The sequence below is a fragment of the Melanerpes formicivorus genome, unplaced genomic scaffold, assembly GCF_026170545.1.
Source record: "Melanerpes formicivorus ecotype bairdi unplaced genomic scaffold, bMelFor1.0.p_v2 SCAF_2, whole genome shotgun sequence".
Classification (NCBI taxonomy): Eukaryota; Metazoa; Chordata; class Aves; order Piciformes; family Picidae; genus Melanerpes; species Melanerpes formicivorus.
The window spans coordinates 37,537,854-37,562,875 of NW_027142354.1; the positions used below are offsets into that span (position 1 = coordinate 37,537,854).

The 25,022-nt window shown below is 44.3% G+C and overlaps 2 protein-coding genes across 9 annotated transcripts in view; one reads left to right on the plus strand and one right to left on the minus strand.

Annotated features, from left to right (window-relative positions):
- The window catches only part of ZNF318 (zinc finger protein 318), a 33,617-nt gene extending 21,162 nt beyond the window's left edge, over positions 1-12,455 (minus strand). Inside the window, exons 1-2 of one of the 2 annotated variants that reach the window (XM_068156780.1) lie at positions 12,022-12,455; positions 6,525-6,670 (exon numbers count right to left, since the gene is read on the minus strand). In XM_068156780.1, coding sequence (XP_068012881.1) covers positions 6,525-6,670; positions 12,022-12,390 — 515 coding nt within the window. In that variant the 5' untranslated portion in view covers positions 12,391-12,455. Of the gene's footprint in view, positions 1-1,393; positions 2,373-6,524; positions 6,671-12,021 lie in introns of those variants that run through there. The other variant, XM_068156790.1, reaches the window with a different exon arrangement.
- Positions 12,456-12,633: 178 nt separating this feature from the next.
- ABCC10 (ATP binding cassette subfamily C member 10) overlaps positions 12,634-25,022 on the plus strand; it is a 28,683-nt gene continuing 16,294 nt past the window's right edge. For 2 of the 7 annotated variants that reach the window (XM_068156803.1, XM_068156835.1), the window contains exons 1-5: positions 12,634-13,209; positions 15,706-15,822; positions 19,073-19,241; positions 20,784-20,980; positions 22,544-23,909. In XM_068156803.1, the coding sequence (XP_068012904.1) occupies positions 20,820-20,980; positions 22,544-23,909 (1,527 nt within the window). In that variant the 5' untranslated portion in view covers positions 12,634-13,209; positions 15,706-15,822; positions 19,073-19,241; positions 20,784-20,819. Of the gene's footprint in view, positions 13,210-15,705; positions 15,823-19,072; positions 19,242-19,359; positions 19,404-19,461; positions 19,543-20,783; positions 20,981-22,543; positions 23,910-25,022 lie in introns of those variants that run through there. The other 5 variants (XM_068156811.1, XM_068156843.1, XM_068156819.1 and 2 more) reach the window with 5 other exon arrangements.

The following is a 25,022-nucleotide window of genomic DNA, read 5'->3' on the forward strand; positions in this document are numbered from 1 at the left end:
AAAGATGATCCAAATACACTCTGAAGAGCTAAGACAAAAATTCAAAATCTAAAAATTGAATGCAGGTGTGAGGAAAAGGATTACTTGCTTTATAGAAACTGTGATTCTTTGAAATGTGTCTTCGGTAAATACAGCCCAACAGAGATCTCTCCCTCTTAAGTGGTTTGGGTGCATTTAGCAAGCAATGTCCACTACACGTTACTGCGTCCTTGAGAGAGGATACAGAGTGGTACCACAATGACCATCCCAATTCTTTCACCAATACAGAATGCATGAATTACTGGAATCTGCAGTTTCAGAGAACAGACCACAGACTACACAGATGTGATACCTCAGAGAACTGTGACTAGTGTAAGACAAGTTTACTTTTTGGTATATCTATTGACATATACAAACCAGAAATAAATAATTATTTTTATACTGTCAGCAACCAAAGAACTCAACCTTAACCCACAGTCTCTGAATAGGAAGTCAGATGATCTGTTCACAATTAAGCCAACTGCTGGTCTTGATATTATGCCAATAAAATGCTATTTCAGAGCACAGCCTAACAGTGTCCCTGCAGAAATACTGTCTGGTCCTTTGGATTAACTTCAGATGAAAGAACTGGTGGGATGCATTGTATAGTTTATGCCAGCTCAGACAGTGGAAGGGTCTTAAAAATACTGACAGAGGGAAAAGAGAAGACAGGGAGAGGAGTAAGAAATATTCTTCACGTTGATAGACAAATTCTGGAAGACAAAGAAAACACTAATCTGTTGAACACTAAGGCTGCCTAGGCAACCTTACAGGCCAGCAGCATTCAGTATGCTTATGAGGGCAGGAGGTCAGCTGCCCTAGAAACTCAGGGCAAGTTCTTACAGATGTTTTATGATGGACCTGTGCAGGGACCCATGCCCTAAAAAGTTCTCCTGGGGCATTGTGGTGGGTTGAAATTACCCCCTAACAAATAGGAAAATTACCCCCCAAATAAATCACCAGACTATCTCAGATGGTTTGGAAACAAAATGAAGCTGTATTTACAAAGCAAGCAAAATCTAGAAGTATAAAATGCAATTAATTTGTACAAAATATATTTATATATATTTACAGTTCAGAAAAACACAAACACAAGGATCCTGTTATACAGAATCACCCCCCTGGATGGTCCAGGGGGATCGTTCACAACCTCCTCCCCTCCCTCGCTCCCTCCTAGTACCTCACACAGGAGTCAAAACAAGAGATTATCCCAGCAAAGCCACAGAAAAGAGAGAGAAGTTACAAGCACAAGCGACAGAAAGAGAAAAAGAGAAAGAACTCTCTGTGCAACCAAGTATAAGCCATTCAACTAATGAATGGAAATATATATACTTATCAGTTGTTAGTGTTCTGTATCCGATAGTAATTTATTTACCTTTTTTTTAACTCAAAACCTTTGCAGTTAGGAACTAGGCTGAAGTTCCATCTTCAAACTGTAACAGGCATCCTGAAAATCCACTGCTCCAGAAGGATCCAAAAGTATCCCAGATTTTCATCCTTTGGTATTTTTTTCCTTTATATGCTAATAAACCTTTCTACCATCCCAAGACCTTGCAAATTAGAGAATAATGTTTAAAAGTGATTGCTTGAAATCTCTGACTAGTAAGCAAAAATAGCAGACAATAACTAAATTCAGAATTATTTGCTCCAATTACTTCAAAATTTGAAGAGATACCTTCAGAAAACATTATTCTTCCTTATTTTTTTCTTGAATAAGAACATAACATATGCCAAACAAGAATGTGATATGCTCAGTATTAAACCAAATCAAGACTCACAATAAAGGCTACTGTAAAGCCCAGTGATAGGTATATAATCAATGTCCTAGTGCCAGAGCAGCCTCTTGGAGAAAGGAGAAGAAAGAAGAAAAATACATAAATGCATGCTCTTAACCAAATACAAAATGTCTTTTAAAAATAACCAAAATGGCTAAACATTACAAGTCAGAAGCAGTACCTAGAAAATTTAGGAAAAGCTAAGGGATGGCTAGGTTGTTACACACTTTAAGCTTCCAGAGAGTGTGCATGACTCAGATAAATGCATCCAGCAAAACCAAACTGGATTAAAAAAAAGTAAAATTAAAAAAGTTCTTGCATACCTACACTACAAGTATATGGAAAGTCACTTGAAAACTGTGGTCTACACAGTCTCACTTTCTCTCATTCTGATTCATCTGTCACTTTTATACCTTCTCAGGAGTCTATTCTGACCATTTGTTTTTACATCTATGGGTCCTGTAACAGAGGCAAAGCGGAAGCTCTTTGTTGTTTTCATTCTTACATTAATATAAACTCCACTGGAGCTGGTATAACTTCTAACCATGCATCATAAACACTAAAACCACACTGGAGAAAAGGAAGCAATGGGACAAACAGCCCCTCATCCCACATGTTCTTAATTTGCCAAAGCAGCGCCAGTTCTCCTACCTACCTACCATTTACAACCACTGCCCTCCACAGGCATATGCACTCATTTCATCCAGAAGACTTCAGACTTACAGAGGATTTAGAAATTGAACGCTGATCCTGACCTGCTGCCCTGAAGCATGCTGTGGACTCTGCAGCAAAGGCAAGGTCTTACAGAGCTGAGCCAGGGGCCTCTGAGGTAACAGAAGACAGGAGGGTAGCTCCCACAGAACACCTTGGAGGAACAGTGGGGTGCCCCTCTAAGAAGGTGACATGGTTGGCAGCCCAGCTGAAGTGCCTCTACACCAATGCACCCAGCATGGACCACAAACAGGGAAAACCGGAAGCTACCCTGCTACAGGAAAGCTACGACATAGAAGCAGTCTTGGAAACTTGGTGGGATGAATCCTACGACTGGAGTGTGGCTGCTACAAGCTGTTCATAAGGGACAGGGGAGGAAGAAGGGGTGGAGGTGTTGCCCTCTATGTAAAGAAGTGGATAGAGTGCAAAGAGTTGTCACTAAAGAACAGCCACAAGCAGGAGGAAAGCTTATGGGTAGGTATTAGGGATTGGGACAACAAAGGGAGCCTAGTAGGAGTCTAATACAGACCAAGCAGAGCCTATTGACGAAGCCTTCTTACTCCAGCTCAAGGAGACATTGAGATCACAGGCTCTCATCTTTCCAGGGGATTTTAACCTCCCTGACATCTGTTGAAAAAGTAGCACGGCTAGCTGTAAGCAATCCAGGAGGCTCCTAGAATGCCTAGATGACAACTCTTTAACACAAGAAATTAACAGCCCTGCACAAGGAGATCATTGTTGGACCTGTTGGTCACAACTGCAAATGAAGTCATCAGGGATGTCAAAGGCACGTGCACTAGCACAGTTGGATGACCTAAGGAGTATGAAGCCCATGAGAAGCACAGTCAGGACTCCAAATTTTAGGAAAGCAAACTTCCAGCTCTTCAAGGAGTTAGTAAATAGGACCCTGTGAGAAACAGCGCTCAGGGACAAGGGAGTGGAAAAGAGCTGGCACATCTTTAAGGATGTTCTCTATAGAGCACAAAACATCTCAAACGTCAGATGTAAGAAATTGGGCAAGGACAAGAGACTGCCACAGCTGACTTGAGACCTGCTGGTCAAACTGAAGGGCAAGTTGGCACTACACAGGAAATGGAAGAAAGGACAGGCATCCTGTGAAGAGTGTAGGGATGTTGCCCAGTTGTGTAGGGAGGAGGTCAGGAAGGCACAGCTGGAACTGAACTTGGAAAGGGATGTAAAAATAAACATGAAAGGCTTCTATGGGTCCACCAACCAGAAAAGGAAGGTTAAAGAAAACCCTGATGAGCAAGAGTAGGGAACTTGTATCAATGGACAAGGAGAAGGCTGAGATTCTCAACAACTTTTTTACCTCAGTCTTCACTGGCAACCCCTCTCCTCATGGTTCTCATGTTGATGACCCACAAGATGGAGACCAGCAAGACAAAGTCTCTCCCACTGTAAGTGAAGACAAGGTGCATGATCATCTGAGGAACCTGAAGATATACAAGTCCATGGGACCTGATTAAATGCATCCCAAAATCCTGAAGGAATTAGCAGATGTAGCTGTCCTGTCACTCTCCATGATATTTGAGAAGTCCTGGCACTCAGGTGAAGTCCCTGGGGACTGGAAGAAAGGAAACATTACAGCCATTTTTGAAAAGGGTCTTGTCAATGTCACTTCCATGCCTGGGAAGATCATGAAACAGATCCTCCTAGATGTCACACTGAGGCACATGGAGGACAGGGAGGTGATTCAAGACAGCCAGCATGGCTTTACTAGGGGCAGATCCTGCCTGACCAACCTAGTGGCTTTCTATGATAAAGTGACTGTGTCAGTAGATAAGGGATGACCTATGGATGTGATCTGTCTGGACTTCTGCAAGGCCTTTCACACAGTCCCTCACAACATCCTACTTGCCAAGTTGGAGAGCTATGGATTTGATGGGTGGACTGTTCAGTGGATAAGGAATTGGCTGGATGGTCACAGCCAGAGGCTGATGCTCAATGGCTTGAAGTGCAGATGGAGAGCAGTGACAAGTGGTGTCCCTCAGGGGTCTGTACTGGCACCTGTGCTGTCTAATATTTTTATCAGTGATACAGACAGTGGGATCAAGTGCAACATCAGCAAGTTTGCAGATGACACCAAGCTGAGTGGTGCTGTTGATATGCCAGAGGGATGGGATGTCATCCAGAGGAATAAGCTGGAGGTGGGCCCAGGTGAACCTCATGAGGTTCAACAAGAGAAAGTGCAGGGTCCTGCACCTGGGCCAGAACAATACTATCAATACAAACTAGGGGACGAGGTGATAAAAAACAGCCCTGTGGAAAAGGACTTGGGTGTGCTGATGGATGAGATCTGGACATGTGCAGGCAGTGTGTGCTTGCAGACCAGAAGGCAAATCACATCCTGGGCTGCATCAAAAGATGCACTGCCAGCAGAACAAGAGAGGTGATTCTGCCACTTTGCTCTCTGCTCTGGTGAGATCTCACCTGGAGTATTGTGCCCAGGTCTGGAGCCCTCAATATAGAGAGGACATGGACCTGATGGAGAGGGACAAGAGGAGGCCCACGAAAATGATCAGGGGGCTGGAACACCTCTGCTACAATGACAGGCTGAGGGTGCTGGGGTTGTTCAGCTTGGAGAAGAGGAGGCTCTGGAGAGACCTAATAGCAGCCCTCCAGTACCTGAAGGGGGGCCAGAAGAAGGATGGAGAGAGACTGTTTACAAAGGCCTGTAGTGATAGCACAAGGGGCAATGGCTTCAAACTAGAAAAGAGCAGATTTAAATTGGATGTTAGGAACAAATTCTTTACTATGAGGGTGGTGGAACACTGGAACAGGTTTCCCAAGGCAGCAGTTCGGGCCCCATCCCTGGAGATATTGAAAGTGAGGCTCGACAGGGCTCTGGGCAGCCTGATGCAGTTGAGGATGCCGCCGCTTACTGCAGCGGGGGTTGGACTAGACTACCTCCAGACCTTCCAACTGAGACCATTCTACGATTCTATGACTCTATGATCGCAAGAGAACTGAGGTAAAGGTGTACAAGTGACAGTACTGAAAACCAAATTCTCATCTGGTTTTCTGTACCTGCTAAAGCTTAACAGTTTTACAGCTGAGAAAGACCAAAAATTGACTTACTCAGCTCACTTCCCTCTTTTTTTCAACTCGTCTACATTTAACTGCTGGAGATATTTCTATCACAAATGGAAGTTACAATGCTTTCTTTTTGTGCTGGATGCTTAACACTGACCTGAAACTGAAATTGAATGCTCTGGAACACAAACTACGCCATCTTTAACTTCATAATTCAAGACATAGGAAACATTTTATTTCCATGAAGACATCTGATTTTACTTGACAGATCCTACTTGTTCTCCTTATTGAAGGCAAAGATTTCCAAACAGTATCTACTATTGCTTATACTTCACAGTAGTATTTTTAACATAAAAGACATCTCTCCATTAACTATGTTTCTCTAATTCCCATCAAGGGACTTTAAAAATTCTAACACTTATTTAATCATGTGTAAGATTGTCTGGCTTATGTTCACTTCTCTTCTGCAGGGTTTTAAAAGTAAAAATAATAAATTTCCTTCAATCTACACTAGAGCTTTCTTATGGAATATTCTCAAAAATCAGGAAAGTAGATTAATCCTCCCAATAAATGAGGAAGTTGAAGCTTTATGCCATCCATAAACGACTTTACTTTCAGTTTATATTCGTAAGAAACAGAAGAAGATAGCTGAAGCTGTGAAATGACAAAGGAAGCAGCTGCTTCCTGCAATATACCCTGGGCACTGTTTATATGGGTTTTAGAAGCAGCTGACAAAAATCAAATAAATATGTTTAGTTACTATGAAGACAGGCAGTGAATCCCCCTGCACCACAACCTACTGGAGGCTAAGTAGTATTCCAGGGAAGCATCACTACATACTTGCCCTCTTACCCTCATTCCCTGGGCATTCATTGGGCTAATGAGATGTTTGGTCTCACCCAGTACAGCCATTCCCACATTCTTACTGTTTCAAACACTTCAATTCCCATCCACAGAGGACCATACCTGTCACTTAGGTTATCAACTGGTGAGCCCAGTCTATCAGACAGCCTCCTTCGCTCTGGTGTGCCAATGCAATACCGGTCATTACCAACTGTAATCCGCAAACTCTGTTCCAGTGAAGATTCAGAGCGGAGACTTGGTGAACGTCTCTGTAAATTGAAGAAAGAGTGCAAGCCCATCAATCAGGGAATTTCAGTCTCAGCCACAGAAAGGCAACTGACTCCTCTGCTTAACATGTAAGACTTGGGGTGGATGGATCAATTGAAAAAACAAACCAGAAGAACAATTGTTCAAAATATTTCAATTGCCTTTAGCTAGTAAAGAAGTGGGAGGGTATTGACTGCATTTCATATCTCAGCCCAGCTGCCATTAACACAGTCTGTAGTTACATTACCTAGAACAGAAATTTTCAACTCATAAATGCATTTCATAAAGCATTATTTGGGAAAGTGGAAAAATGAGAGAAGTTCAAGAAGTCCCAGATTTGCTGCTGTCCTCCCCTTTGTAGAGGAAAACCAGCTAAATAAATATTGCATTATAAACAGTGCCAGGAATTTCTTAATAAAAGCTTTCGGATTTCTGTCTATTTCTAACTTTTGCAACAACATGAACCAAAGTGTAAAATAAGATTTTCCTAGTAGTGGTGTTTTCCAGTTTTTCTCATCTTATGCTGCTTTCAGCAGAGAAGCACAACATTGTACAAATAGAAACATCTCCTATAATAGAATTCCTATTATCATTATTTATTGTTGGTAAAGCTAAACTAGAGTTAAGTAAAGTTGCCTTTGAAAAAAACTACAGCAGAGAAGGCCTGAGCTAAGTCAGTATAGAAAATGTCATTGCTGATAAATTATGCTTAAGTAGTTACACCTCGTATCATTCTCTAATAGGGCATTAGAACATAGAAATAATCAAAGAGGAATTCTATAACAAACAGATGAGGCTACCTGAAGACAGAGATACTTACTTGCCTTTTTTAACCTAATACAATTTAGATTCTGCTTTACATGGAACAATGAACCTTATCTTCAGTTCTGCCAAACCAGTCACACACTGCATATTGCTTTCACCATTCAGAACTGCAGTAGCAAGTAGCAGGTGCACTGTGCTGTCTATATCCACGTAAGATGCTACAGATTCTGCTCAATCATCCAACAGACCAAAAGAACAGTACATATCCCCAAGATAGAAAAAGAACTCAGTCACAAATTTGCCTGAACAAAATTTACTTGCAGCACAAATCTGCAGTAATTTGTTGTTGCTTTGTACATTGCATACATAACCATGTCCTAAGGTAACCTATTGGCTATTTCTGCTTTGCTCCATTAATCTGAATCACAGCATTTATCAGAACATTTAATCACTTTCTAAGACCTATGTTGTATAGCACAATATAATCCTGCAACAGCCTGGCTGAGGCAGAACACAGACAACATGTATGTGTCTCACATAAACACACCCTGAAGGCTCACATGTGCCCACTGAAACACTCTATCTTGAGGGCTGCCTCAAAAAATTTTTATCTTGAATGGCATCTTCTTGCTAAAGAGACTGCCAGCAAGTTGGACACGTAAGTAACAACCATCTCCAGCAACTGGAGACAGAGAAGTGATGAATACATCTCAGAACAAACCTCTGGGCAAAGGAAAGAAACAGTTCACCTTCAGAAAGTTTGGGATGTTAAGCTTGCCTATGACAGTAGACAGCAGTTACAGTGGTACACATTTGAACTTCACAAATCTTTTGCTTTCAGTTCAAGAAATTCCAGTTGAACAGCTTTTTCATTTGGAGCACTGACCAGCACCACTAGTCATCACTATCTATGAACTGTACAGCACTTTCTTTCCTTCATGTTCTGGCACCTAAACCACAGCTACCATTACCATAGTATTGCACAGGTTGCATACCAGTTCCTCATTACTTCTTTCTCTGTTGACCCAACATACTACAGTCCTCTAATTTCAGACTATTTTCGTAGAATAGTGCAAAGAACCTGAGAGAAACTAAAAAAAAAAAAAAAAAAGCAAGCAGCATGCAGGTCAGCAGGAACAAATAAAAGCAACATGTGTCAGGCTTGCAAGAACAAATAAAGTCCACCAAAACCCCTTACTGCATAATCGCAATCCATCTCTCTTCTATTACTCACTTTAGCCTCTTCCAATTCCAGCAAACTTTGCCCCAGCTACTAAGAAACTAACACCATCCATACTTGCAATGTCAAGCTCCAGTGACAACCAGCATCCCACTTATGCATGAGAAAATAGACAACAATGCTGATAACCTGGGAAGGCACGCATTCCATCTAAAACACCACACCAAACCAACAAAACACAAAACCACAAAAAAAAAAGCCACTCTCACAATCAAAAAAACAGACTAAGAACTTCTTAAGGCTGGTCCTTCCATACTCCAATTCATATGAAGGATAGGGACAATAACTTAAAGTTTCTACTCAAACATTTTCTACATTCTAGTCCCATGCCCTTACTCCATCAGTGTCTTCATTCCACACATCCTACGTCTTCCAACCGTACACATGTCCTCCTTCCTTGCTGCAGCTTAAATTCCTCTTCCACACTCCTGTGTCTGAATCCAAAGTGCCACCTACTAAAACAATTGTGTAACTCTCCACATTTTGTACCCTCAAAATTCTGCAGAAGTCTTAAGCCATGTAAATCTGGAGAAAAAAAATAATCTTAAAACTTTACCCAATCATGTTGACCAACAATACCTGCTGTCTGCTTTGTTTTGGTAAGACTTTGTTCCACTGTTTAGAAAACATCAGCATCATCCCAGCTTTTACCTTTCTCTAATTTCGTATATCTCTAAAAGGCTAAATCAACCTGTACGTGTTTATGACTTATACCATCACTTTTAAAGAAGTAGTATTATTGGTCAAACACCTTTTGGTGGACAAAAATTTCCATGAAAAAAGTGTTCATAATGTACACTCTCAGAATTACTTAACACTGGTCTTGCACGCATACAAGAGACAACATAGTATACTGCATGTTAAACAGCTGTATTTGTCTCAAGGTCCCTCTTGTGAAACCTGCTTCCCACAGAAAGGTTTTCCTTAAATGCAGTATTCTTGCAAATAGACAGTCTGTTTGGCTCAGTTTTCAGCACTAGGTAACTTGCTAAAGCCTTATTTACAGGATTAGTAATTTTCTTCTCTGAAATTAGAGTAACCACAAAACACAACAGGAATCTGCAACAATTTGCTCAGATGACTACTATAACTTGAGCCAGGAGGGTGCAAAATAACATTGGAAGAATGACATGTGTCAAGAATAACATTTGTGTAAAGTTGAAGCATTTGGTGGGTTGGGGTTTTACCTCCTAAAAGGAGAGTCAGAGGCTTCCAGGCAAATATTCCTAGGTCAAACTTCTCCAAGTCTGAACTACCAACAAATTTGGCATTGAAAGGTTTGTTCACAAGAAGGACACAGAGCTGTTGGAGTGAGTCCAGAGGAGGGCCACAAAGATGATCCTAGGGCTGGAACACCTCTGCTATGAATACAGGCTGAGGGAGCTGGGGTTGTCCAGCCTAGAGAAGGATCCAGGGGAACCTTATAGCTGCCTTCCAATACCTGAAGAGATCCTACAGGTAGGCCAGAGAGGGACTTTTCATAAGGGTGGGGAATGGTTTGAAGCTGAGGGTGAGTAGGTTTAGACTGGATCTTTGGAAGAAGTTCTTCCTTACCAGGGTGGTACAACCCTGGAATAGGTGGCCCAGGGAGGTTGTGAATGCCTCCTCCCTGGAGGTGTTCAAGGCCAGGTTGGATGAGGCCGTGAGCAGCCAAGTAGGGCCCCTTCCAACCTAAGTAATTTCATGACTCTATGATTACAGCTGGAACAGTTTTACAGCCTCTCATGGATACAGTGAAGTGGCAGACTGACTGAAGTCAGTTTAAGAAAGTTCTACTCCTGTATCCCAGTTTGTCATCCCCTCAGTTAGGACAATGGGACCATCCACTGAGCTACAACACAAACTGAGATGAATCAGATTTAAAATTATCTCTTTTTTACATAATTACTTATTTTCACCCTGGGTCTTACTAGCATGAAATTTGCAGGGCTAGTCCACAGACAACTTACAGGACTGACATATTGGTGAAATACAGCCAGAAAACAAACGGTCAGAGGAAAGTTTCTCAGCTTGGCTTGGCTTAACTGTCAAATATAACATGATCTTCACATACCTTCATGACAGCTCACTTTAAAAAACAAACAGTGCCAGTAACTGAATTTTAACTCCACTGAACTCATCTTTGAGCTCTTCTATGGCTACAATACCAAAGAAATCTGATTAAAACCTCTATTACCACCAGAAAGGCCCCACATGAATTATAGCAGACAAAATTTTCGATAGACTGACTTTCTGCCACACCATTTCCTCAAATCAGCTCACCTTGCAACTTCACAAATAAAAGCATGAGCACAAGGAAGGGGCCACAGCATACTGCAGAGTGACAGGAAAGAGTGTACCATTCCTTTTAATCATACACATGCCAATTGAGTGACTATGGCACCACAGCCTGAAACATCCCCATATAAAAATTTCTTCCTTCAGTGCAATACAAATGCACAGAGAACCTACTACATACCATGGGTAACAGTTATCAGACAAGATAATCATTGCACTAAGGACTTACAAGAGAAAATTCAGATGAGTGAAAGGCACTTGCTCAAAAAAGTAGTACAGTTATACATGTTGGTTTAGTGCAATGGTGTCTGCATCCAAGATATTATCACTTCAGACGTCAAACCAGAGTTTCACATGCCCAAATCAGATTTTGCCAAGGTTGAGTGAGAAGACTGTAATACCTCATGCACCGCTCCAGCTACAAAGCACTGCCTACCTCTCAAAGATACAGACCTGTAACAGTCTTCTTCACACACTCATAACAGCAGGAAGAATTCAAAGTACTCGCTGAATACCCTATTTAAAAAGTTATTTCCCCACAAAATAAGTGATAATTCTTGAATAACACAAATCAGTGTCAAATGGAGGAAAGTGATTAGCTCCATCCCTTTGCCTTAGCAAAAGATAACATCATCTTTGAGCCTTATCTAAAATGGCTGTAAGCAATAAAACACAAATAAGATGTAACAGAAATTAAAGGGGAAAATTTACTTAACATGAAAATTAATTAATTGTTTGTTTTAATTTCTCCCTCTAAGGACTTCTCCCTCTGCATGGGGAATGCTCGGGGCCGGTGCAATTCTGCAGGGACCCCTGGGCCCTGGCCCCACTGCCTCCCGCTCCCGCCCTTCCGCCGGCGGGGATATGCGTCGACCCCTGGGAACAGCCAGGGGGTTTGGGTACCGCTGAGGGGAGGCATGTGCCGGAAAAGACACGGTCCGTCAAACCGCGGGACTCGGTGGCCCCCATCGCCGGGGGCCACGGAGGCTACGGGGACCCCTGCGGCCTGACAGCTACTGAGGGAAGGGGTAAGGCCCGCACCAAGACGCCTCAGAGCACGGCAGTAGTTACCCGGCTGCTGCTGCCGTCTCCGTGCTCGCTCCCCCGGCGGCCCCGGGTTCCGCCGGGTCCCGGTCCTCCGGGCGGTGATGGCAACCTTCTGCTGCGGTGCGGCGACGGGGATCGGCGGGAAGCGCCGCGGTGGCCCGACGGAGAGCGGTGGCGACGCGGCGGGGGACGGGGCGAAGCGGAGCGCGGAGGCGAGGCAGAAGCGGCGGAGATAGGGGCCGCGGGCGGCGGCAGGGGAGGCCGGCCACGGCCTGGCCCCGGACCCGACGTACTGGAGCGGGAGGAGCGAGACCCCGACGAGCTGCCCTCTTTCAGGCGGTGGTAGGAAGATGAGAACGAAGGGCCGGAGCGGCCGCTACTAGAGCGGTACATGATGGCGCCAGTGGTGCGGGGGTCCCGACGGCCTGCGCGGGTGCCCCACTGCTTCTGACCCGCCCCCCCACCTCGGGGCTACCCCCCGCACCCCACCGCGCGTGCGCGCCGCCGGCTGCCCTGCGCGCGCTCCCGACCCTGGCACCCTGGGGCCCGACGGGGAGGCGGGGTGAGCCCGGGCCGGGAGGGGGAGGGGGCGGGGGGCGTTGCTTAGGGACGCTCGCACAAAATGGCGGTCGCCGTGCCGCGGTCACATGGGGGGCGGCGTTGTGCTGCCGCTTCTTTCCTAGGCGCGCGTGGTTCCCGGCGGGCGTGAGTGGGACACGCTCGAATGCGCGCACTCGGCTATGCCTGCCCTCCAAAGCTTCCTGCCGTGCTCTCTCAGCCTGCCCGTTTGGTAGAACGGGCGGGGGCAAAGGCGGTGAGGAGAGAGGGAGTACCGCCTGTGCATCTGAGGAGGCCGTGAGAGTCCTCCGGCTCCCAGAGGCTGAGAGCCGAAGCCGAGGGGCGGGCCTTGCCGCAGCTTGGTGTACTTGCGGAGACAGCGACAGCCTCTAAGTTGAACCCAAAAGCAGAAGAGCTTTGTATGGTTGGTTTCTTTTCCCTGGATGTTCTGTGGAGCTTGCCGGTACGGATGTTTTCCTTAAGCAGAAATGTGTTTAAGGGCAGTCCTTGGCCACTCGATGAAGCCATGATGGTGTGAGCCTCCAGCTCGGAAAATTCTGAACAAGTTTCCTTGCTTTGGCTGCCAGAAGCTGGGATGACACGATAAGGAGGAATTGCTTTCTGTCCTTTATCTTCATCTGAGTACCCGCTACTGTAAGTGATAATGATACCAGCAGAATTGCAAATCAGTTGGTTCTGGTGCTACAGACTATAGGTAGAAAGATTTATTACATCCTCTAGGCAGCCTGAGATTATTTTTTAGCGAGCCAAGGGGGTACGTGTGCTGTAATTGGAAAAGGGTGTTGCACATAATAGAAGTTGGTTTTAAGATCCAACAGTATCATCTATTGAGAAGGCAGCGCAAGAATGGGAAAAGGCAAATTCTGGTGAAATTGGCTGCTTGGTTACCAAACCTGCAGTGGCTCAAACAGATGTTTGTGGCCCTTGTAATAACAGTAGTTGTGTGTATCTTATAATTAAATGTGTTCAAATGATCGCTCAGTGTCTAACAAAACTATGCAGAAACCCCAGAGATGATGATGATAAAGAGCACAAAGATGAGACTGGCAAGAAATAAATTATTGTAAGCCTCAAAGTGAGGAATTGTACTAAAGAAGATTGCATGTTCGGGATTAAGCTGCTCTTTTAGACGACAAACAGGAACAATAAAAGGACTTCTGATAGATGAAACATCCTAGACAAGTATGTTATGTGCTACTAAATAGTGTAGTCAGCTTTTGGCTCAAAAATAGTGTCCTAGACTATAGTAGCTTCATTATAATGTTAGAAAAGACACCTCCTAGCAAGAAGACCCTTGACCAAAATAAATGCCTCACCGTATGAGTATGCACAGTGAATTTAAGAGAAGCTGGTCCTTTAATGCAAAACGAGCAAGAAACTGACCAATGGGTATTTTAGTAGGTGTTGGCATGAGGGGTAGCTGATACATACATCACTGTATAAATAGCCACCGAATGTTGGCTGCTGTGATGTCTTGAGTTTTCCAAGCTAAGCATTAGCGGGCTTTTTCTTTATAGCTGTTTATATCGGTTCAGCAGACATTTATACCAGTAAACTGGTGAATCAACTGCTTCAGTAGACCTAAGCAAAAAAGCAAGGATTTGATTAAGTGAGAATTTGTACTAAAACAGCACGTGGCTGGCTCAGAAGGGTTTATCAGGAAACAAGGAGTCTGTAAGCAAGAATTTGGGTTAAAATAGCCAGATGTTGTAGCTGTATGGCTAGAGCTTTGGGTAGAAAACTGAAAGTTGCCAAGCCACGACTTGTGTCTTATCAGACACGCATTACTAAAGAGAAAATAAGAGTATGTTCCCCTAACTGACCACTAAGACCGCCATAAAACCCTTAGAGGTAAACCTGAGCATGAGCTGAAATAATTGTCAGATATCTACGTAAGTATTAGGCTTGGAAATGGGTGGGCATTTTGTGGAAATCATTGAATATGTATGTTTCTTGACCGTATTAAAATAGCAATTTTTTTTTAATCTTGGTGTACATGTTAGGGGGATAAATTCCCCACATACCCAGTATATTTTGTTTAGAAACTGGGAGAAATTTTGTGAATTAGATGTGGGGTTTTTTTATAGGCTGGATGACATCAAAGGACTTGTATTTGAAGACCCAGTCAGTTTTTGCATACTCAGATGAGATTTTGCCTTTGTTTTTGGGGAACGTATTTGCTAGATGGTAACGCACCATTTGAAGCATACCACTTACAGCAGTGGCCACCAAGAGTAGCTGGATGTTGGGAGGAGGTCTGTGTGATACTACAGTGATATACTTCTGCTGGGAGTGATTTGGTTCAATTGTGTATTAAAACTAACTGCCACGCCTTGATGTTTTCTGAGTGAGCACACCACTGCACAGCCTCAGGAAATAGGCTCAGTTATGCCAGTCATCAAAATAAGCATTTGGCTATATAAAGACTGTCTTGGTTTCCATTACTGCTGTCAACTCCTCCTCCTCCTTTCCTAAAGTTGATAATGTTTGACAGGGACCTTAATTCAATTGTAAGTATACTGTGATAACAATTTACTCTTTGAAAGTGCCTAGCAGAATTTGTGTCCCCTTCTGGTGGGAGCAAAACATAATGACTGTGGAGGCAATGGATACTCAACCTGTTCCAACTAACTACCCTGAGCAGCAGGCTTGGTGACACTCGGAGAGGCACTCAGAGTGCTCTACTTTACAGTATTGATGTTATGTAGGAAATTGCCCTCTAGTTTTGTATCATAGATGAAATCCAAATAATTCATCACCATGAGGAATATACTATTATCCCAGCTGTGTTCTGCCTCTTCATTAAAAGGAAGCCCACATTTTTCTTGCATTAGTGTCAGGTGTCTGTGTCAAGCACTCAATTTTGCCAACTGAAATTCATTTATTTACCTGCCTAATAAGAGAAGAGAGACATGTTTGGGTTTAGATGTCATTTCCATTCTGTTTCTTTCTTGAGAGCAGGTTTTAAAAATGGGTTTAAACCAGATAGATTTCAAAAAGCCATAAACCAAGAAACACAGCAAACTTTTTTTTTTTTTTTTTTATCATGAAGTTATGCATATACACAAAAGCTTTGCAAATGGCCAGAATGTGAACATACTTTCTAATTTCTTTCTGCCTTGTATTCAGAGGAGATCTACAAGAGATGTCCTGGTGGTTTCTGGTGAAAGATTTCAGTGGCATTTGTAAGAAGGAGGAATACAGATACCAATAACTAATCGTTCATTAAAACTGCTGTCTACACCAGTAAGTAAAACTGTTCAAGGGAGGAATGGAAAAAAGAGAGCAAAGACCCAATATGTTGTGGTGTTTAAGAGTTTAGAATTAAAAACAACTTCCACTTACTGGAAAAAAAAAATACTAGAGTGACTAGCGCACATTATCCTTCTGGAGCATGCTGTCATTTTACTGAGCATCCCTTCACAATTACGATTTATAGACTTCTTCTGTATTATCTGTAGTGTCATTTTCAACTGCATTCATCAATACCTTACTGAGTTAACTTTAAGGAACTGAGCACCCACAGTGAGATTCAATTAAATTACTCCTAAAATCAGTACTGAAATTTGGGCCCAGTGATGCCAAGCAAATTGAGGACTTTCATGTCTTTGCAAGAGGGAAGACTACAGTTTGTCTTAGGGAATTGAAAAAGTCAGGCTTTGCAGCAGTTTGTGTAATACTCCTGCCAACTGGTACTTCAGACTCACTGGACCAAGGAGGTGCCAGTCAGTCTGCTCTGCTACTATTTCAGATTGACAACTCCTCTTTGGAATTTCAGAGCTTGTATTTGAACTTACAGTTAGCTGCTGCTTGGAGAGATTTTAGCTAATTGGATGCTGAGGGTAGTTTGGGGGTAGTAAAGTGTCTCTGGCTTCTCATCAGACCTCAAAATCATGGGACCACACTGCTGTTGGAAGGATAGAGTTAAACACCTGGGCTGAATAAATTTAGAGTGACCTGAAATCAGGATAATAAGAATGGAAGACCCTTAATACTAAAAGATGGGATGAGTGTGAATGTTTAATCATAAACAAGGCACAGTAATTAAGAGCAGTATCTGAGGACAGTAAGATTCTGTCTGCTTTTGTAGATAATGCCTCATTATGGCTTCTTTATATAAACCAGAGAAAGATTTGGATGAAGATAGAGGTGTCCCATTAATAACCAGTGGTAATTTTAGTACCAAAACCTCACACCTCTAGGAGGAGAATTTAAAGGTAAATGTAGGACTATCTTAATCTAACAAATAAGGTAATAGTATAACAAATTAGGTAATTCATGGAGCATGCATACAGAGATTTGTGATGTGAAATCATACAATCAATAATATATCATTTATTTACTGTGTATAAACCGCTGCTGTTTGAGCTAGCAGTGTGCTGGATTAGCAATTTCATTGCCTAGGACATAATTCTGCAGAACCAGAGTAAAGCAGCTATCTCAACTCTGTGTGTTAACTGCCTTTGCACATCAGGCAAAGGACCCTCTTTTTGAAGACTACAAAACAACATTAAGAAAAGAAAGTTTAAGTTAGGAGTAGCTCACTATGAACAAGTAAACAGGAATCAGAATTGAAGTTAAAGTTGGACCATTAGGTTGAAAGCCAGTGCAGTTAACAGAAAACTGTAATACCCTAATTATAATATTTTCTTACCCCTCAGTCAAGGCATAGGTCAACCATGCAGCACTCCTGCTAATGTTAAATGGCCAGGCTACCAATAAGAATGAAGATAATTGATGTGTTTTTATGACAGACTCATTACTTTTCCACTGAAAAACAGGGTAAAATGTGTATGTTGTGTCTCCAGGTCCAGGCAAAGCAGCCTGCTCATGAAAACATTTGGACTGAGCCAAGTAATCAAGCCTTGGACATCATGCCATAGAATTTGAGGATGGTTTGGCTGATAGTAGAGTCCTGGCTAGGAGCACAGAAAATGCATCCAAGCAGACAACTGCTTTCAGAGATTTTTACATCTATAATTACAAGGTTGATGTTTCTGAATTTAAGGCTTGTCTAGGCTAGCTTTGTAGCTGGGAAGTGAATGGGCATGTAACCATGCTCATTTACTCATTCCGAGGGCTGGGAGGAGTATTAAGTCATCTGTTACAAAATAAAATCGTATTGGAGGGGACCAGTCTTTCTTTGCCACATAGCTCTTCCTTATTGTGGGTATATCAGTCTACAGCATTAAAAAGATCTGGGTAATAGACAGTTAATAAAATCTGGCCTGCATGGGCTTGTGGGGGTAGAGTAAATTAAATGTTATGTTGGGTTTTCTTTTGCATTTTGAATGCTCTGTGTTTTTTTGATAAATGTCAGGTATATGATTACTTACAGTGTGCAAGGTACTTTGTAAGCAAGATTGCCACAAGCCTGTACTCCACATGGCACACACCTTAAGTCACTAAAATACACATCAGTAAATGTCACAGGTAGCAAAATTTAGGAAGAGGTGAAGTAGAATCATAGATTGCATTGGGTTGGAAGGGACTTTAAAGGTCATCTAGTCCAACCCCCCTGCGGTAAGCAGGGACACAAAGTTGCTTAGAGCCCTATCAAGCTTGACTTTGTGTCTAGGGATGGGACCTCCACCACTCTCCCAGGCAACCTGTTCTGGTGTTCCACCACCTTCATAGTAAAGAACTTCTTCATAATGTTCAATATAATTCTACCCGTTTCTGGTATAAAACATTGTCCCTTGTCTTGTTGCTACGTGCCTTTTTAAGTAGTCCCTTCCTAGCATTCTGGCAGGCTCTGTTCAGGTAGTGGAAGGTCTCCGTGGAGCCTTCTCTTCTCCAGGCTGAACAACCCTAACAGCTTGTTGTAGTAGGAGAGGTGCTCCAGCCCTCCAATCACTTTTGTGGCTGTCTTTGGGATGTTCTGCACCGGGTCCGTGTCTTTCTTGTATTGAGGGTGTCTGATCTGAACACAGTACTCCCAAGTGAGGTCTCACCAGAGCAGAGTGGCCTCCCTCCACTGGCCACACTTCTTTTGCTGCAGAATTCTGCCTTCTGGGCTGCAAGTGCACATTGTTGGCTCATGTCCAGCTTTTCATTCACCAGTATCCCTAAATCCTTTTCCACAGGGCTGCTTTCTATGATATCCTCCCCCAACCTGTATTGATAATGGGGTTTGTTCCAACCTAGCTACAGGATGTTGCACTTAGTCTTGTTGAATGTCATAAGGTTCACCTGGGCCCACCTCTCCAGCTTGTCCAGGTCCCTCTGGATAACATCCTATCCCACTGGGATGTTAATTGAACCTTGCTTTATATGGCTCTTACCACCACTTTGGGGTACACTGACCTGTTGCTGGGAAAGTGGTCTTGGAGTATTGGCATCTACTATGAGCAAAGAACTCTGTACTTACAAAAATCACACTGACACCCATAGAAGTACTGCCTGAGCTGTACCTCCCAGCACAGTACCCGATTTTCAATGTAATTATAAATCTGAATGGCGTGTTCAATTCGTTTGCTGCTTCTCTTCACCTCAGTGTCGTGCTTTTGACCGAATCCCGGTAGTATCTTGGTTTCCTGTGGCAGCGGTACGGCGCTTTAAAGGCAGCTGAGCGGGCGCTCCTTGGGAAGAGAGAACTACCCCCAGGTGCAGGGTTGTTGTGCATCGTCTCCCCACCCACCGGGGCCTGGCGTGCCCGCCAGCAGGTTTGTACTTGGCCCCCGGTCCCCTCGGCACCCGCGCTTGCCCGATGCCAGGGCTGCAGGGCGTTCTCCCGCCCCGCAGGGGGCACACAGGGCATGCTTGCACTCTTTTCCTCTACAGTGAGCGCGGAGGAGGGCGGGCGAGCCGAGGTACGGCGAGCCGAGGTACGGCGGGGGTCGCAGGTCAAATTTCACCGTGCGGTAGGAGCGGGACTGGGGGGCACGATAGCGGCGCTGGCGCGCGTCATCCCGGGGGGCGTGACCGAGGGGAGTCCGGATCCCCGCCGGTGCTGTCCGTGCGCAGGTCAGTCCGCCTGCTCTTCGGCAGGGTCGCCAGGCTGGGCCTTAGCCACGGTTTCCCCGACCCCAGGGCTGTACCGGTTCATGCCTGGAGGGCTGCCGTGACGTGGCCCCGTCACTCGCCCTGGTGGTGCAGTGCCCCATTCCCGCGTGCCGAGCCTCTGGCCCTGGGCAGCCTGAGCTATTTGGATGTGCCCCTGCTTAGTGCAGGGGCGTTGGACAAGATGACTTTTGAGGGTCCCTTTCAACTGAATGCAATCTGTGAATCCCCATCGTGGGGCCGGCTCGTGTGACCACGAGCTTTGAAACTGAAGCCTTCCAAGCGTGCTTCGGTGGAGCAGTACACAAGGTCGCAGTCCTGCTTGCTGGTTTCCTGTGTCCTCTGTAGATTGGAGATACTGCCTGCTTCTTTGTGTGGACACCCACATCCTCTCGAGTGATCTAGAGAGAGTTTTTTGATGTCCCAAATCGAGGTTCTTTACTTGGTGTGGAAATCGAGATAACTTGCTTTATTCCAGTTCTGTGCAGAAAAGGGTACTAGGTGGTAATTCACAAAGCTAGCTCACCTTTTGAGAAATAAGACAGGTCTTGTATACAAAATGTCAGTGAGAAACTACATTGAAGTAAATGAGTAGTTGTTGTTACTCCTAACTTCCTATGAAAACAGATGTCTACTCTCCTTGGTCTATTATTCTTGTTTGAGATTAGTTCACTGCTACCAAGGTTTGATATCCCAGGTGCAACCCCCTACACAAGCCCACAAGGTTAGAAAACCTGAAGTTTTTATGACTGTTAACCTTGTTCTTTCAACTGTGTCTTAAGGAGCATCATTGTGAGAATTGTTTTGAAAATAGAAATGTAATTGATAGATTGAAAAAATATTTTTAGTTGCTTAACCAACAGAGTGATCAATAGCAAGGTAAATGCCTTTTCATGTTAGTTTCAAAGGATAAACCAACCGTGAGGGGAAAAAACAACCCAGAAAAAAGTAGAAAGTCTCATATTCCCAGGGCATTGAGGTCACAGGGTGATTCAGTGGGACAAACAATATAATTTACTTTAATCTGGAGCTTGATCATTTTGTAAAGTAGATGATAAGACAGCAAATGCACAGTGATAGGGCCTGGACTACATGACCCAGGAAGTTACTCCTAGCCCTATGTTCATTCTTATCATAGTCCACTTTGGGGTGGGGCTGTACTTTTTTTCTTTTGTGTACTGCATGCTGTTTCTTTTCTGTTTTAGGAAATCCTGCCTTTCATACTCAATTCCCAACAAAGGATGGAGAGCATCCTGGCTGATTTGTGTGGGACCAACCCGGATAATCCACTCCCTGTGTGGGTTCATGGCAGCATTGGCCATTGCTTTAATCAGCTGACATTAAATGTGATTCCTCATGCAATACTTGCAGTGGTTAGTGCCTGCTTCCTTGGCACTCCAAGGTATGACAACTAACTTGTCTAGCTCTTTATTATTATGCAGGACTGGAGGCAAGGTGAAAGGCTGGAAATCAGATCTCCTTATAATGTACTGAATATGTAATTAGAGAAGGACCCTACATTGTAATGCATATTTCCTAGCATTAGTTTTAATAAAGAGTATGCTGTACAGCTCTGGTCCCTCCATTGCAGAAACGTAGCCATAGAGAATAGAGAGAGTATGTTGTGCTGTTGGGGGCCATCAGGTGATGAGTGAAGGCAATGAGATTCCAGAAATGCAGAGAGCAAAGAATCTCAGAAGTCTGTTATTGTAGCATTGTAGAATCCCTTGCGTTATAGTCTGAGTCTCACAGCATAAGTCCCAGAAGCCCTTAACAGATGAAGCAGCTAACAGAAGTCCCAAGCATATCCCTCACAGCATCCCTACACCAAAGTCCTAGCCAGAAGAAGTAGCTAACTAACAGATGCCCCTAGCAGCCCTAATCCCCCAGTCTGTTCCTAACCTCAGTCCGTAGCCCAGGCTCTTAACCAAAGGTAACTATTGCTCAGAGTGGTTGGTTTTTATGCTCTTTGTTACCAATCTCTTAACGAGTAAAATACAACCACATACATAAGCTAAAATCTTTTCCCAGTAAGAAGTGCCAGCTGCCAAGGAGGTGGCTCCTGCAGTATGTTCCAACCAAAGGGTGCCAATGTGAGGGTGTTGTTCTTGGCACACATGGAATGTTACTGTTTTGCTCTACACAGCATGCTAAGGAATTGGTCAGCTAAGGAATCGTGCACGTGTCTAGCAGCTGCCCTCAGAACAGTGGCTGCAACAAGGGTAGTGAACATAAACCCACAGATAGTAATTCAACAGAATTTCAGTAAATCAAGATTGAGAAAACTGGGAGTCTTCTGGGAAAGAATGTAAATTCAAAGTGACATGGAGGATTGTCCTGAAACCAGGACAGATATATATCTATATATATATATAGTAATAGGAGAAATAAAATATTGTTTTCTATTTACCCTCTCCTGAAATTTGTGAACATGGTAGGATTCACTGATATCAAAAGGCAACAAGTGATAATGTATCAAGTGATAATGAAATATTTTCTTGGGCAATGGATTATGGATTTCATGTACACAGCATCACTGAAACCAACGGTGATAAAAATAGCAAACACCACAAAGACAAGAGAAATCAAGGATCAGAGATGTGATACAAAGAATTTGTCCTTCAAAATTTGCGTTACAGAGATTAAATATATTTATTTTTTAATCCTCAAGGACTGGAGTCTGATTTAACTACAATGCATCACAGTTTGCAAACAAATTTCTGTAGAGAAATGCTTTTTGGTGGCATCTGAATCTCTGGTATTGATCAGATACTGGGCTATACTAATCTGATGTTTAGCAATGCCTACAGTCTGAAGAAGTTACAAGTCTCAGGAGGGTGAATTTGGGAGGTTAAGTAAAAAGTTACAGATAAAGCTTGGAAGAGAGAAGGAAGAAAGAGTATTGACTGAGAGCTGATTGAATTTAAATTGTAATTTTTTTTTCCTTTGTTCTTTCCTTCTCTAGATCTGGCTTCAGGGTGCCTTGCAGGCCAAGCTGGGGATGCAGAATTGCTGCCTCCTTCACACTTGCTGTCTTATTCCTTGCTGATACCATTCCAGCCACCATTTCTCAGCAAGAGCTGGGCCCTCTGTACCTGGAAGTGCTGGTAAATGGCACTGCCACCGTGACGTGGTTCACGCATGGCCTTGCTCTTCTCATGCTCTTCAGATCCATCCATGGCTTTACAAAGGGCCCAGTGGCCCTGGCTTTCCTTGCTCTTTTATCCATACCTTCCCTCATCATAAAACTGGTATGGTACTACCACAAGACAGCTTGGTCTCCTGCCCACCCTGCTGCCTCCTCCAGGTTTGCCATTCTCTGTCTGCAGCTGGCCTCTCTGCTTGTGTATGTGATTGGCTACCTCTTCCCTACCACTAGCAGGCAAGAATTCCTCTCCATCAATCACTCCTGGCATGAAGACCAGCCCATCTCTGAGCCGGGAATACCAGTGCCTGATCAGCAGAGAGTGGCAGAAGATGGTGAGAGCTGGCTTTCGCGCTTCTTTTACATTTGGATGAACCCTCTTATGAAACATGGCTATCAGGGCAAGCTGAAGCAGCCACAGGATGTCTATGTGCTTCCTCGCCAGCTCCAGGCTGCCAATGTCTGTGATTGTTTCTACTCTTGCTGGCAGAAGAAGGCAGCTCTCCCCCAAGTAGAGGAAGAGACTGTCTCTCTTACTAGCCCAATCATTGCCAGAGGTGATGGGAGTAGCAATGCCCCAGACAGCCTTCACCACGCCCAGAAGCCCGTGCGACTCTTCTCAGTTCTCAATGCAGCATTTGGACTTCGTTTCTACTCCCTTGGACTTCTCAAGCTGGCTGGCAACCTGCTAGGTTTCTCAGGCCCTCTGCTTCTGAACCTTCTGGTGAATTTCATGGAGTCACAGCAAGAGCCCCTGAGCCATGGGGTACTCTATGCTCTCGGACTCTTTGCTGGCTCCTTCTTGGGTGCTCTCTTCCGCAACCAGTTCACCTATGAGGTGAACAAGGTGACACTGATGGTGCGAGCTGCCATAATCTCTGCCATCTACCGCAAGGCTCTGCGTGTCAGCAGCAGCAGTCTTACCCGATTCACTCTGGGGGAAATTGTCAACTTCATGAGCACAGATGCTGCTAGGTTGGTCAACTTCTGCATCAGCTTCCACGAAGTGTGGAGCATGCCTTTCCAGTTTGCCATTACCCTCTACCTCCTCTATGAGCAAGTAGGGATAGCCTTTTTGGGAGGCGTGGCCCTGACGCTGCTGCTTGTGCCCATCAACAAGATTATAGCTAACCGCATCCTGATGAACAACAAGGAGATGCTGAAACATAAGGATGCACGGGTCAAGGTGAGGGGCAGCTGGTGGCTCTCTGAGTTTTTTTCTCCCTATTTGACCCTGGAATGTTGGCTTTTTGGTCACTTGTCATGATCCAAAGCAGATTAGTTGAGTCATAGTTGTTGGGAAAAATGCTAGAGGGGGCACACACACGCGCACACACACACACACACACACTTGTTCACTGACAAGAAAGTAAACCTGTAATGTTTGTTTTGCCACTTGAGCAAATTCATGTTCCCTTGCAGCTTTATTCTCTGTGTGTAGTGTAGAATCATACAGTCAGAGAATGGTTTGGGTTGGAAGGGATCTCCAAAGGTATCATGGTATCATAGTATCAGTCAAGGTTGGAAGGGACCACAAGGATCATCTAGTTCCAACCCCCCTGCCATGGGCAGGGACACCCCACACTAGATCAGGCTGGACAGAGCCTCATCCAGCCTGGGCTTAAACACCTCCAGGGACGGGGCCTCAACCACCTCCCTGGACAACCAATTCCAGGGCTTCACCGCTCTCGTGGTCATCTAGTCCCTGCACTAAGCAGGGATATCCTCCACTAGATCAGGCTGCTCAGAGCCTTTTTGAGCCTAAACTTGAATATCTCCAGGGATGGTGCCTCAACTATCTCCCTGGGCAACCTGTTCCAGTGTTCCACTACCCTAATGGTAAAGAACTTGTTCCTAACATCCAATCTAAATCTACTCTTCTCTAAGTAAAAAACATTTCCCCTCATCCTATCACTACAGGCCTTGGTAAACAGTCCCTCTCCCACCTTCTTGTAGGCACCCTTCATGTACTGGAAGGCCACTGTTAGGTCTCCCCAAGCCTCCAGGCTGAGCAGCCCCAGCTCCCTCATCCCATCCTCAGATGTTCCAGCCCCCTGATCATTTTTGTGGCCCTCCTCTGGACCTGCTCCATCAGGTCCATGTCCTTCCTGTATTGAGAGCTCTAGAGCTGGATGCAGTACTCTGGGTAGGGTCTTACTAGAGCAAAGTGGCAGAATCACCTCTCTTGACCTGATGGCCATGCTTCTTTTGATACAGCCTAGAATGTGATTGGCTGCCTGGGCTGCAAGCCCACACTGTTGGCTCATGTCCAGCTTCTCATCCACCAGGACAGCCAAGT